General features: G+C 36.5%; 1 protein-coding gene across 1 annotated transcript; it reads right to left on the reverse strand.

Annotated features, from left to right (window-relative positions):
• Positions 1 to 7,591: 7,591 nt before the first annotated feature.
• Positions 7,592 to 14,643, reverse strand: LOC140135624 (uncharacterized). Its single transcript, XM_072157193.1, has 2 exons — positions 14,486 to 14,643; positions 7,592 to 10,725 (listed from the first exon to the last, which is right to left on the reverse strand). The coding sequence occupies exon 2, from the start codon at positions 10,723 to 10,725 to the stop codon at positions 7,795 to 7,797; it is 2,931 nt and encodes a 976-aa protein (XP_072013294.1). The 5' UTR covers positions 14,486 to 14,643; the 3' UTR covers positions 7,592 to 7,794.
• Between the last annotated feature and the right edge of the window lie 900 nt (positions 14,644 to 15,543).

Genomic DNA, 15,543 nt, shown 5'->3' on the forward strand with positions numbered 1-15,543 from the left:
AATACCAATATCAGCAGTAGGTATAGCTACTTCATCAGTACCAATATCAGCAGTAGGTATAGCTACTTCATCAGTACCAATATCAGCAGTAGGTATAGCTACTTCATCAATATCAATATCAGCAGTAGGTATAGCTACTTCATCAATACCAATATCAGCAGTAGGTATAGCTACTTCATCAATATCAATATCAGCAGTAGGTATAGCTACTTCATCAGTACCAATATCAGCAGTAGGTATATAGCTACTTCATCAGTACCAATATCAGTTGTAGGTATAGCTACTTCATCAGTACCAATATCAGCAGTGGTTATAGTTTGATCATGTGAGATTCCTCTTACTTTCATGGTTAGACTTGCTGAACCTTTAAAACAGTGTTCAATGATTTGAATCGCCACCGACTGTTCACCATTCGACATTGTGAATCTAACCTAGGGTGCGATGGTTTATTTTGTTCCCTGATTTTAGGGTTCTGTATTACTGGTTCACGACTGTGTCATTATCACTAACGAAATCACAATGAATTAGTAAACGTGTACACTCACTGATTCCTAATCATGATCGCATAAATTTAGCCATGACCAGTCCTGACCAGTCTAAAATCACTATATTTCTGTGTGAACGCAACCTAAGAGTAAAATGAGAATAAGAAGCAACAATTGTGTGCATAAAAGTGAACTAAATTGAAAGTTTTGTAAAACTAGTGAAAGAAAGATAAACTATTATGGTAAAATATACTTTTTATCTATAATCCGCACTATGCTAAATAACCACAAGGCCTCGGCGCACTACAAGTCAACAGGCACGTGTAGGGCTGAAGCTGGTTATGTGAATTCTATAACGGGAAGATATATAAGTCAACATGATGATTGAGCTTGTCCATATATCCATACTGTTATTAAAGTCGAGGATATAAGTATACCATTATACAATCATATCATGTGTCTGCAAGAAAACCATTTCATTATTGATCCATACTATTCAGTTTTTATCTCTCCCCTTCTATTTTCTTGTTTTTCATGACCGGGTTATCGGATAAAACCTAGTACCATGTCCGCACCTGACCTCAAATCATATTTTTTGCCAATTTTCTAGCGATTTCATGTCAAATATTGACTCATGGTACAGCTTTAAACGTTTTGCGCGCGTATCAATCGATGAGATATTAACTACGATCTAAAAAGCAAAATTACAACTCGCAGCCACAAAATCCCTACCACATATGGAATTTCAAATTTCTCCATTTCAACAAGTGCAAATTGATGAAAATATCCATTTTGTAAATCCACATATTCAGGCGTGTATATGAGCGGCATAAATCCAGTTGTCTGAAAAATAAGAAAAGAACAATGTTTTCATCCTGATATACCGGATCCATTTAAGTAGAGATCAACGGGGAAAGTGTGAGTACTTTGTGTGAACGTTATCTCATACAGCATGATGAATATGGGCAATTTCCGGTATATTACTTGGTCAATAACACGGCGTATAATGTGTTTAGAATTCCCAGGACTCAACCTCATGAACGCAGTAATTTGGGCTAATGTCCAGGTTATTACAAGCCAGTTGATATTAGCACGTATTAGCAAACAACTAAATTATAGGGCCAGTTTAGCAACAGGCCTGTTGTTGCATGTATTCATAACATTTACCTTACTAAATTTGATTAACATCTATATTGCAAGATACCGTATAGATATGTGTAGTTTTAAAGGTGGATGGTCAGATTAACATCTATATTGCAAGACTCCATATAGATATGTGTAGTTTTAAAGGTGGATGGTCAGATTTTTTCATTGTGTTGTCAACATTGAGGCCTACTATCAAAACAATCTTCTAAATTTTGAGATGTATTGCTCCACAGCGGTTTTGATATGGATAAACTTGTTTAACAATGTCCCATAGGATAGTATAAGTCCTATATGGGTATCCCGTTTTACCACGTTTTTGTTCCCACCTGTAATAAACGAAATATATATTATCGGGTTTTAAATGTGGTAATGAGAAAAATATGAGCTGATACCAAAATCTCAATTTTAAAAGAGGTAAAATGATTTATGAGGCTATTGATGTGGTCACGTACCTTTAATTTGAGTTCCATTTTTGTTTTGTAGTTTTTTAGTTTCATAAGATGTACACATTTCTTTTTACAGTGTATTTCGTTTTTAATTATGACAAAGCGCATTGGCCATCTCTCTCACTGCAATATTGAAAGTAATGTACGTTTTCCACCCCACGGATGCACACACAAAACGCAGCGTGTACTCATAGGCACAAACCATCAATCAACAGCACTAAACTTTCAAGCATCTTTTCAATTAGATTACAAGCATGACCTGTCATTTCAACTATTTTGTTTAAGTTCAATGAAGATTTTGATGTTTTTCTACATAATTCCCCATGTAGAGAACATTTTGTAGGAATAAAAAGCAACCCTAAATGGTAAATCGAGTCAGGAAGTCGGTGTATGTTTATCAACTCAATTCAACAACCACTGCTTGAACCAGTGGCCCAGTGCACAAAGGATAAACACTTCAACATTCACGCATTCGCTCTCTATCTTCCCCTCTTATCTTTCTCTCTCCCCTCTTCCTTTTCTATGTTTTCTTTTTCCTTCTCTCCGTTTTCTTTTTCCTTCTCTCCGTTTCCTTTTTCCTTCTCTCCTTTTTCTCTCTGTCTTTTGTAACTCAGTATTGTTACAGTTGCAATCTTTGATCATATTCAGCAGCGTCAATCCATCTAGAAAAGTTTTTTGGGGCATTTAACCTACACATTGTCAAAAAGTGGCTTTTTTTAATTGCTAATTTTCCCTAAGAGTAAGGGGGGCACGTCCTCATGTCCCCCAGGATTAACGCCGTTTGTAGTATCTATACTTCATGATTATCCTGTTATGTCACATACAATGTAATTTATAAAGCTTATATATTTAAGCAAATAATAATATAAAAACTAAATGAAACAAAACTTGTGATATGATGGCTATTCTAACAATACAAGTTTGAGCAAGTCGTCAATCACATTTTGAAAGAGTCATCACAGCTTAAATATGAAAGACGAGTTCAAAAAGTGAAATATCAATGAATAAAACATGTTAAAGCACGCTAAAGCCATTTTGAAAAGTTAAATCTGCAACAATTGCGCGCTAAATCCCAGATGGTCGTCCTAATCGCATTGTAGCTTAACATTGACTGTCAACCACCACATATAACGGTTAATATAGACCTTATACAATTCCCTAAAATAACCTTTCTCAATTGACACGCGAGCATAGGATCATTTGTAACTCCCTCTTTATTCATAAGAACAAAAAATCCATTTGATTTGCATGGCCTTGGGACAAATTGACTTATTATGGACATGTTTGTGACATCGAGAGGGTAGCTGAAGAATTGCTTGTTATCTTTTATTTCCCAACGGACATAGAATGTTGTCTTTTAAGTTCCCGCCTTTTTCATTCCCGCCACATCACGCGCCACAGTCGTCTGCTCATAAGTATTTAGTATATCTTGAAGGCCAAGGGCACCTTATGTATAATAATGTCGATTGATTTGGGAGTTAGAAATACTGGTGTCCCTCTAGCGTCGGTAACAAAACTAACCATTCTTATTAGTTGAGCTTCATGTCCATTGAGTGGTTTACAATAAATGATTGAAAAACAAGAGAGGTGCCAGAAAAGAGTACCTGCTTGCTTGTTTCAATTTTGATTTGTCTTTGCTTAGGATACATAGGGGTGAACATGGTACCTTAATTGTTTGAGGGTAGTTGACTTTTATTGCCAGTTAGAGCTAACTAAAGGAGTAGGGTTTAGCTATAATTATGTTTAATTTGGCAAAATAAGATCATATTTTTAATAGGCCTATATTTCCGGGGTTTTTTTATTTGTTATTCTCTACAAAATGTATGAAATAATATTAGTAATAACTGTCAAGAAGGTTGTTTGTCCATTGTAATTCGAAATAATGAGGAAAAGGGCCACTTGCCTTCCTGGTAGCTTGGCGATGAGCTCTATGTGTGTGATTTAAAAAGGAAGCCCCGCCAGAGCAGTTCTTCTGGGGTGATCCAACCCTATCTTGTAATCAAATTAATTCTGATTTTGACAGGTGCTAATTGATGTTTTAAAGTTATTGCATCAATTAGCACCTGTCAAATTCAGAGGTAATCTTGTCACTGCTTAATTTGATAACAAGGCAGGTTTGGTTCACCCCAGAAGAACTGCTTTGGCCGGGCTTCCTCTTTAATGTCGTTACGACATTAATTAAAAATTACTCTGTTATCTACTTTTCTTCTCATATTCTCTATACAAACACAGCGATTTTGGTTGATTCCAATTAGTTGCACGTTGGGACACGTGTTAACATTATAAATAGGGCCTATATAGCAACAAATCGGGTTAAAGAGAATTAACCAATTTCATTTGACAAGATCGTTCATTATAGCTTTAAGATGGCACTACACCCCCTTGATAAATTTGTGACTATTTTTGCATTTTTCTCAAAAAATAATCACACACTGGTAACAAAAGTTATGGATATTATAGGGGCAAGGAATCCAGTTACTATACACTGGAATTTCAGTGATTCAAGACAAGCGGTACATTATTTATGATAAGAAAAGGGGTACCGCTAGTCTACCTGATTTCACATGACATTCCAGTGTAGTAATTGGATTCCTTGCCCCGATAATATACATATTTTTTTATTACCAGTGTATAGTTATATTTTGAGAAACTTGAAATGCAAATTTAGTCACAAAATTTATCAGGGGTGTAGTACCATCTTAACTCGTACAGAAATAAGAAAAAAAGATAACACTATATACTTTTTTTAAATTTTGATTGTGATTTATTTTCTTTTTCATTGTTTTGAATGATCCAGCATTCAAAATGTTATCAATATAAATACAAATAATTGCTTTATACGTATAGTATAAATTGTCATACATAATTCCTCTAATGAGACGGGACGAAATATTAATAGTGAGTATAACAAACAAACAAACAAACAAACAAACAAACACACAAAACATAAAAATCGCTTGTGAACTATTGGTTGGAGTGTTTCAGGTGTTTGTAAACAAACGGTTCTTCTTCACGGGCAGGTTTGCAACGGATAATCTATGTGGATCCGTTTGTATACAAATGGTGAGCAAAAATTGACAGTTTGGTTAGTTTAAATTAACAAAATACAATCAATGCGTTATCAATATTACACGTGATATAAATTAAATAACATATATAAATAATATAAAATCCATGTTAGGTTTGTTACGAATAGAAGACGGTTTGTTACGTATAAGTGGGCGTATATCAGTCCGTCTATACCAAATCCCAAAATGTCAATATAATTTCCTCACGCATGGTAACAACAAAGATAAGTACAGAATTTTAAACTTTTTAGAGGTAGAAATGTAAAAAAATATGATAATCTTACTTTAATTTTATATTAGAAATTACAATATTTATAGAAAAACGCGATAAAAATAACAAATATTTCAATTTATACTTAAATTTATACGATTTCCATCACATTTTAAATTTTATTATTCTTTACTCAAAATGCTGAAATAATTATAATATTAGTATAAATAACTGTTAGGAAGCTGTCTATTTTAAGCCAAAATAACGTGTATGCCAAAAAATGAGGTATGAAAAAAAATTCATGTTATAAAATGGTACATTATGGCTTGATGGTACATTATGGCTTTAAACTGTATGGCTCTAAAGACATATTACATGTATAACAACGTTTATGTACATCATAGATATAAATCATTGGAACCGTAGTTCTGTAATCTCCATTAAGTCCAATAATACAGCACTAATTGTTCAAAATTAAAAAGATCAAAGAAGATGCAATTTTTGAAATTAGGAATGTTTTAAAGGTGGTACTACACCCCTTGATAAATTTGTGAATATTTTTACACTGGTAGCAAAAGTTATGTATAATTATTATATGGCAAGGAATCCAGTTACTACACTGGAATTTCAGTGATTCAAGACAAGCGGTACGTTATTTATGATAAGAAAAGAGGTCTAGTACCTCATTTCTTAACATAATATAATGAACCACTTGTCTTGAATCACTGAAATTTCAGTGAAGTTATTGGATCCCTTGCCCCTATAGTATACATAACTTTTGTTACCAGTGTGTAGTAATTTTCTGAGAAAAATGCACAATTAGTCACAAATTTATCAGGGGGTCTAGTACCACCTTAAACTCCAAAATAGTGCAGCATTTTTCTGGAATTGAAAGTACAGTTCTTGTGGTTTCTGCGTAAATTCAAACAAATATTTAATACAAGAAATGTGTTGTGGTCGTATATATTCCCCACATTTGCGATCAACATATCTCAAGAGCAACAATTTCTGCCACCTTAATTAAATCATGAGTCTCAATTATTGTGAGAAATTGAAAACCTAATGCGGAATGCGGTGGGTTTTTTTTTCAATTGATTTTATTATTATTATTTATTATTTTGTACGTGTCAGTACAGGGTTGCGGACAAGCATTTTGTGCAAAATTATCAAATTATGTCTATTGCAAATGTTGGAATAGTAGACAAATAAAGTCACTGCAACAAAATAATTCTTCTCTGTGTTGAAAACTTCAAAATTTGTTGAAAACTTGAAATCAAATAGGAATTTTGAGTTTTATTTTCGCCTTTTTGTTTAAAAAAAAGAATACGTTTTTACTAACGCGCGCGGCAGATGTGAGACTCAGGATTTAATTAAGATGGCCTTGGGCCTAAAAATGTTTGTTTGCCGTAATAGGGCGAAGAAAGTAGAATCAGTCAGTCTTTTTTTTAATTGTTTTGCTCCCGAAATTATTATACTGGTGACGCCGTTTGTGTCATTAGACATTTTTGGTGAAAACAGTGGCCCAAATTACTCAATTATGTTGTAAATAACCACACTGTTTTGAATCAACATTGCTTCTTTTTTTTTGGAAAATCGGTCGGGCTACGGCAAACAAACATATAAAGGTCTTTGCGTCGTGTTAAGTAATTAATATACAATAGCAACAATTGTTACATAAATACAAAAATAAACAAAATATGGCTTCATAATTAAAATATATCACTCATTTTAAAGTTTAAAACAAAATAAGAAATTACAAAATGCTGATGTAATGAAATATCCATAGACATTATGCCAAATTCAAGAGAAAGTGTCACATATCTATTAAAGTAAAAATGAAAATACATCAACGCATTAACAGAAGCCCCTTATAACTCATTTTAAAGGAAGGTAACCTGATATATTTGGAAAATCAAATTCAAATTTATGTATAACATAGAATGTTGTCCCTTTCATACATTCATGCAAAAGATCATGTAAGTGTTCCTTGTAAATGCGACTAATTCTTTATGGAATTACTGACATTTAATACAGCGTAAAATTGGTAGTCTAAATTGATATCAAATGAAAGATCCTGTTTTTCTCATTAACATACCGAAATTAGGAGTTCCAAATCGGTGTATTTCCGGAGATATCATCAAAAAACTGTTGAATTAATCGAAAACGTGGTATACCACATTTAAGACTAATTCGACAGTTTTTTGACAATTTCTTCGGAAATATACCGATTTGGAACGCCTAATTTCAATGCGTTAATGAGAAAAATGAAAAATGAAAAATGAGCTTTCACCTGATACCAAAATCTGCATTTTGATAGGGTAAAGTTGGGGATGAGGCTATCAATCAGGTTACCCACCTTTAAGAGGAAAAAAAAATACCTAAACTACTACATGGTTGCTCAGTTTAGGAGTTTCCAGTCATTCTCCATCATGTGTACCTTAATGACGGCGTCCACCTCGCCCCCTTCCTCTTCTCCCACTTGGTCTTGGACCACTTGGACGGTCTCCTTGTCCAGGTCGATTGCCTCCATGTCTTCCCGATCCAGGACGTTTACCACGTCCACCTCGCTGATGGCGTCCTTCTCGCTCCCTTTTGGGACACCATGGACCGACAGTACTGCATGATGGGTCATCGTCCTCAACACAATCTCCTGGACACGGGTAGTATTCATAAAGACACGTGATATTGCAGTGCATGTTTTCATCTCGGCCGATGAATTGGCAATTATCTGGCGTTGTTGGGCAATCTGTAATGTCTACACCATGATCATGTCCATGTCCTGCTGGTCCAGGACGTCTACCTCTGTGGGCATCCCGAGCATCACGTCCACCTCGCTGTGGGCGTTCTCCACTACCTCTTCCTCCATTTGGTCTTCGCCCACGTGGACGTTCATCATGGTGATCTTCTCTTTCCATTTTGGGGCACCATGGACCGACAGTACTGCATGATGGGTCATCGTCCTCAACACAATCTTCTGGACACGGGTAGTATTCATAAAGACACGTGATATTGCAATGCATGTTTTCATCTCGGCCGATGAATTGGCAATTATCTGGCGTTGTTGGGCAATCTGTAATGTCTACACCATGATCATGTCCATGTCCTGCTGGTCCAGGACGTCTACCTCTGTGGGCATCCCGAGCATCACGTCCACCTCGCTGTGGGCGTTCTCCACTACCTCTTCCTCCATTTGGTCTTCGCCCACGTGGACGTTCATCATGGTGATCTTCTCTTTCCATTTTGGGGCACCATGGACCGACAGTACTGCATGATGGGTCATCTTCATCAACACAATCTTCTGGACACGGGTAGTATTCATAAAGACACGTGATATTGCAGTGCATGTTATCATCTCGGCCGATGAATTGGCAATTATCTGGCGTTGTTGGGCAATCTGTAATGTCTACACAATGATCATGTCCATGTCTTGCTGGTCCAGGACGTCTACCTCTGTGGGCATCCCGAGCATCACGTCCACCTCGCTGAGGGCGTTCTCCACTACCTCTTCCTCCATTTGGTCTTCGCCCACGTGGACGTTCATCATGGTGATCTTCTCTTTCCATTTTGGGGCACCATGGACCGACAGTACTACATGATGGGTCATCGTCCTCAATACAATCTTCTGGACACGGGTAGTATTCATAAAGACACGTGATATTGCAGTGTATGTTTTCATCTCGGCCGATGAATTGGCAATTATCTGGCGTTGTTGGGCAATCTGTAATGTCTACACCATGATCATGTCCATGTCCTGCTGGTCCAGGACGTCTACCTCTGTGGGCATCCCGAGCATCACGTCCACCTCGCTGAGGGCGTTCTCCACTACCTCGTCCTCCATTTGGTCTTCGCCCACGTGGACGTTCATCATGGTGATCTTCTCTTTCCATTTTGGGGCACCATGGACCGACAGTACTGCATGATGGGTCATCGTCCTCAACACAATCTTCTGGACACGGGTAGTATTCATAAAGACACGTGATATTGCAATGCATGTTTTCATCTCGGCCGATGAATTGGCAATTATCTGGCGTTGTTGGGCAATCTGTAATGTCTACACCATGATCATGTCCATGTCTTGCTGGTCCAGGACGTCTACCTCTGTGGGCATCCCGAGCATCACGTCCACCTCGCTGTGGGCGTTCTCCACTACCTCTTCCTCCATTTGGTCTTCGCCCACGTGGACGTTCATCATGGTGATCTTCTCTTTCCATTTTGGGGCACCATGGACCGACAGTACTGCATGATGGGTCATCTTCATCAACACAATCTTCTGGACACGGGTAGTATTCATAAAGACACGTGATATTGCAGTGCATGTTTTCATCTCGGCCGAAGAATTGGCAATTATCTGGTGTTGTTGGGCAATCTGTAATGTCTACACCATGATCATGTCCATGTCCTGCTGGTCCAGGACGTCTACCTCTGTGGGCATCCCGAGCATCACGTCCACCTCGCTGTGGGCGTTCTCCACTACCTCTTCCTCCATTTGGTCTTCGCCCACGTGGACGTTCATCATGGTGATCTTCTCTTTCCATTTTGGGGCACCATGGACCGACAGTACTGCATGATGGGTCATCTTCATCAACACAATCTTCTGGACACGGGTAGTATTCATAAAGACACGTGATATTGCAGTGCATGTTTTCATCTCGGCCGAAGAATTGGCAATTATCTGGCGTTGTTGGGCAATCTGTAATGTCTACACCATGATCATGTCCATGTCCTGCTGGTCCAGGACGTCTACCTCTGTGGGCATCCCGAGCATCACGTCCACCTCGCTGTGGGCGTTCTCCACTACTTCTTCCTCCACTTGGTCTTGGTGGCCCACGAGGACGTCCTCCTTCTGGTCTTCCCTGTTCAGCGCCTCTCTGTCCGTCTTGTCCACTAGGTCTTGAATGTCCATCAGGGCGGTCTTTTCTTTCCCTTTTGGGACACCATGAACCGACATCAGTGCATGATTGCTGTCCTTCCGCGGTACAATCTTCATCAGGACACGGGAAATCTCGATGAAGGCACCCGACATCACACAAAGCTGGATCGTCTACATCAGTGCAATCAACAGGACAGTCTCCAATTTTTTTAAGAATGGTGCGACCTTCTCTCGCTCTCATAGGACACCATGGACCGACAGTACTGCATGATGGGTCATCGTCCTCAATACAATCTTCTGGACACGGGTAGTGTACATGAAGACACGTGGTATTACAGTGCATGTTAACGTTACCATGGTTACCATCTCCGCCGGTGAATTGGCAATTTACTGGCTCCACTGGACAATCTGCAATGTCTATACCATGTCTTGGTGGTCGAGCAGATACAAGTGTAGCAACCAATGCCAACGGTAGTAGCAAGCACAATAACGTCTTCATCTGTAGAAAAACAAAAATGAATGGGGTATCTAGTTTAATAAACAATGCTTCAATATATACAATCAGGTCAAAGTTTAACACACTTTATAGGGGCTGTGCAATTATGAGCCAGGGGAGGGTTAAATATCTTAAAGGCGTGCCAAAAATCGCTTGCCCTCTTTCGGCTTGCCAAACAAATCCTTGCCAGCCCTTCACAGATGCCAAAGTGTTGAGATCCCAATTTGAAAACCTTATTCATGTTATTGGTCTAGATATTATATTGGAAAATTTGCAAATATTAGAACGTTTCTGTTTTGTTTACCTTTTTAGTGCGTTTTATTTAAAAGGAGTGCCACATATCGCACATATCAAAGAACCCCCCTCCCCCCATTTTACCCTCCCATAAGGCTCATAATTATTGCACAGCCCCTTAAATGCTATATTGAGCCAGAACTATTTCTATTTGCGGACGGCTACGACCCTCGAAAAGTACGAGCGAAGAATGGCCATAACGAATATAATTAGATCAAAGTATAGAATACTTTGATTAGATGATTAGTGACAATAAAAGTTATCGAATGCAACATATCTTGCATAATTATAATGGTTCACTTCAATACATGTGCTTCAATACTAAACAATTCTGATTTTGGAATCTACCAGTTTATTGATCGCGAAAGCCCGAGTAAAAAATCCACTTGGGAAGCTAACAAACAGAGGGAGTATGGTGACTGAAAATATCAGATGTGAAAATCTATCAATTGCACACAAATTAATACAAATCATCGTTTTCTGCTTAAGGGGGTACTACACCCTGGCCAATTCTGTGCCTATTTTTGCAGTTTTCTCAAAATGATAGCGCATTGGTGGCAAGTAAGATATGTTTATTTTAGGGGCAAGGACTACACTTAAAATTCAGCAACTCAAGGCAAGTAGTTATTGATTTATTGATCAAATATTGGTTTTCCCTCATTTTTGGCTGTAACTCCACAATTGTTGTCTGTGCTGAAATAAAATTTCAAGTACAGTAGTTGTAGTCCTTGCCCCTATAATATACATATCTTACTTGTCACCAATGCTCTATAATTTTTGAGAAAAATGCAAAAATAGGCACAAAATTGGCCAGGGGTGTAGTACCCCCTTAAATGTAATAGCCAGAATATGCAAAATGGGCAAGTGGATGTAGGATTAGGGATAAGGTTAGGTTAAGGGTTATCATAAGGGTTAGGTTAGTGTTAGGGATAGAGCTATAAGGTTAGTGTCAGATTTAGGACCAGAGTCATGGTCTTGTTTAGGGTTAGGGTGATGGGTTAGGTTTAGGGTTAAGGCTATTGTGTTTTCGGAAATGACCTTTCGGACTGTCGACCTGAAACCTGTGAAATATTACGGGTTTGGGTTTAATGTTACTTGAAATATTTAAAAATCAGTACTCTAAAAATTATGTCATGTTTGTCTGCATGGTTTACGGGAACATTATGGATTGTTTCAACTAAGACCACAAATACAAACAGAGCAACAGTTATATTAGTGAAGAGCTTTGTTGCAAAACCCCCTTACATCTACTTGAGTACCGGTAATTTTGAGAAAACCCAAAAAACTCATCAAGTTTTCCGATTTCCGTCAAATATATTCTTGACCCAAAATGCTGAAATAATATTAGTAGGGCTAAAAAAATGTCTCAAAGCCGTCGCGCGCGTTCGTTTTTCTTTAATAGCGCATCCAGTATCGAATAAAGTAAATTTTCTTCAAAATATGTCACAGAATTTCATGATTTATTGCAAAAAAATTAAACTACAAAAATGAAAAAAACAAACGAATTTGCCATTTCAGCTTACATGCATGTAAGCTGAAATGGCAAATTAATTTTTTTTAAATTTTTTTTAGTTTTATTTTTTTGCAATAAATCATAAAATTCTGTGACATATTTTGAAGAAAATTTACTTTATTCGATATTCACATTGTTTAAAACAATTGACATTTGTAATTCAAATGTGCAAATTAACCAAAATGTATGCTGTGTACTTTTGAATACTTGACACCTTAATACAAAATTAATTTAAAAATAAATGAATAAAATCGTTTCTTGAAACTGCCCTAGCTTTTTAAAGCCTAATATATAACAACTGTCTGGAAAGGGTTTTTGTCCATTTTAAGGGATCGGTTTGCAACGTTTGCACAGTATTTTTATTGGACATGAGTGCACATCAGACATATCGAATTGCATTCTGAATACGAGGAATGTCCTTCTGATTATATTAAGTAATTTTGATTTTTTGAAATTTGGCGATATAAAACACATTTTATGGCAAATTATAAAAAACAAATTGAGATTTTTAAATTTTTTTTGATATTTGAAAGTCCTCGAAGTAAAATGTATAAATCTACTGATATGTACTTAAAGTGTATGTAGCTGGGAGGAAAAGCCAACGATCATTTGATGTGCTCTCAGGCCCCACAAAAAATACTGTGCAACGATGGCTCGATAACAAGGTAAAGTGACAGAAACCGTACTGCATAGTTTGGTCGCGTACCATCATGGATTTGCTCTGCTGATAATTGAACATAATATTTTAAAAAACAAAAACAAAACAGCAAACAGAAAAAACAGTAACCTATTGCAATATGTTATGTTATGAAGTATTACTCTCTATTCCAGAAAAATACAGAACTATTTTTGGGGGATTAAAAAAATATATCCTTCTTTGCAAAATGAAACATAGCTATATTCTAATCCTTTAATTAGTCCTAACTATAGCAATAAAAGTTAAATTTTAATATTTTTGGAAATAAGGGTTTTTAGGGTGTTTTTCGTATGCTGTGACAATCAAGCCCAAAAGACTTGTACTAAGACTAATTTCAGTTTATGCATTCTTATTTTTGGAAAAGACATGTTTCATTCTCATAACCAACCATTTAATTAATGTAACACAAAAAGTGAAAATTACAGCAAAATTTCGGCATATACTCATATATTGCTTAGACTTGTTCCAAGTCTTTGATTTTTGTGACTCGATTGTCAGAAAACATGCCAAAAATGCATGTTTTTGGCTCTTTTTTTTCCAAGAAATTAGTAAAATAGTGAACTTTTTCTTTTACCTCTAGTTAGGACTAAATAAATGATTAAGATTGAGCTATGTTTCAATTGATGGTCGGCATTTCATCCCAACTATACACTTTAAGTACAGATTTATAAAGTTTACTTCGAGAACTGTTAAATGTTAAAAATTTCAATTCTTTAATAATTGGCCATAAAATTTGTATTGTATCGCGAATTTCAAAAAATCAAAATGATTTTATATCATCAGGTGTTCCTCGTATTCAGAATGCAATTTGGTGTGTCTGATGTGCTCTTAGGGCCCACAAAAAATACTGTGCAAAGGTGGGTGACCGACTCCTTAAAAGAGTTTAGATGCAAAAACGATAAACGCCATGCACTTTCCCAAAAATCAAGATATCGCCACCAACAAATGCTAGCTTTCAATTGACATCTTGAACTCCAAAGAAAGCAGCATTTTAGCAATACGGAAGTACAGTCTTATCACCATCTACTTTCAAAATTGCAAGGTACATTTTTGAAAATACGACCAAAAAGTAGCGCATAGTTATTATGTTATTATTTTCTTTAATTTAACCAGATTTATTTGCCAATATCTCAACTTGGGAAAACTGTAAATTTCGGGTTTTGCATCTGAACGTGCATGGATCATGTAATAATATTCAGAGAACTCCTTTTCCAATACAGTCTTAAATTATCATCATAAAAGAATAAAGTTTCTCTTACCGTGTTTAGTTGTGTGTTGTAGTCGTCGTTGCTAAAAACTGATATAGCTTGTACAGTTGAGAAATATCTGCTGACAAAAATATGATGAAGTTACAATATACAAAAAGTATATCGAGAAATGAAGGCTGGAGCAACTTCAGGAGAATTAGTCTTGGGCATCAACTTGAAGGTGATCTTCACTGGTAAGCAAACCAAAAAGTTATGCTCCAACCGAGGATATTCCGTCCTATTTATACATTTGGAGCTATAGTTAGACCGTTTTGATTTTATTTACCAACTTTTTGTGTATACAATTGGTACAATAGGTACCAAGGATGGTTCAATGGATCCATGAATAAACTTTTTACGTGGTGCCTGGCCGTGTTGGGATGACGCATATTGGAGTGACGTTAGGTGCGTATGCCGCGTCCAATGCCAGGGTTGAGTCAACATTCAAATTTTTTAAGGTTGAAGGGTGTGTTGGTGCCATGGAGTGCCAGGTATGTGTGTAATAAGTGAAGATCATGGATATGAGCATATATATACCTAAATCTTACAAGAATATACAAAATTGCAAACTCATTCAGTATAATTTATTGAAAAAACCTACATCTATATGGAAAAAGAAAGTTGATATTGATTAGTCTTTTTTGCTTGTCTTTTGTTTTATTGTTATTTTCTTTATCATGTTTTGTTTTTGCTTTGTTCTTGTTTTGTTGAATTGTTTGTCTTGTTTTTAATTTTTTTTTATTGATTTGCATTATAATGTTGCCCAAATCACTGAGATTTTACTTGGTGGAAATGGTCCTTTCTGATAGAATGTTCAGATGATTTCCTGGTGGGACAATTAACTCCAAGGTTTGTATAACAACTTGTAGTTAACGTATGCATAATTTATCAAATTCAAAAGACCTGAATGAGGATGGGAAACAATGATTTTGTCAACAAAGAACAACCATTTTTAGAATCAGTTGGAAAAACTTTATCTTTCTTTTGTATAATGCTCTCCAATGTGGGTCGTTTCTCAAAACTTATATTTATTTATTTTATTTATTTATTACATTCAGCCGAAGCCAGGC

This window comes from Amphiura filiformis, chromosome 16 (assembly GCF_039555335.1).
Source record: "Amphiura filiformis chromosome 16, Afil_fr2py, whole genome shotgun sequence".
In the NCBI taxonomy this organism is placed as follows: domain Eukaryota; kingdom Metazoa; phylum Echinodermata; class Ophiuroidea; order Amphilepidida; family Amphiuridae; genus Amphiura; species Amphiura filiformis.

What these genes read in the sequence shown, in the direction of transcription:
- LOC140135624 (XM_072157193.1), bottom strand. Translation starts at nt 10,725, where the DNA reads ATGAAGACGTTATTGTGCTTGCTACTACCGTTGGCATTGGTTGCTACA.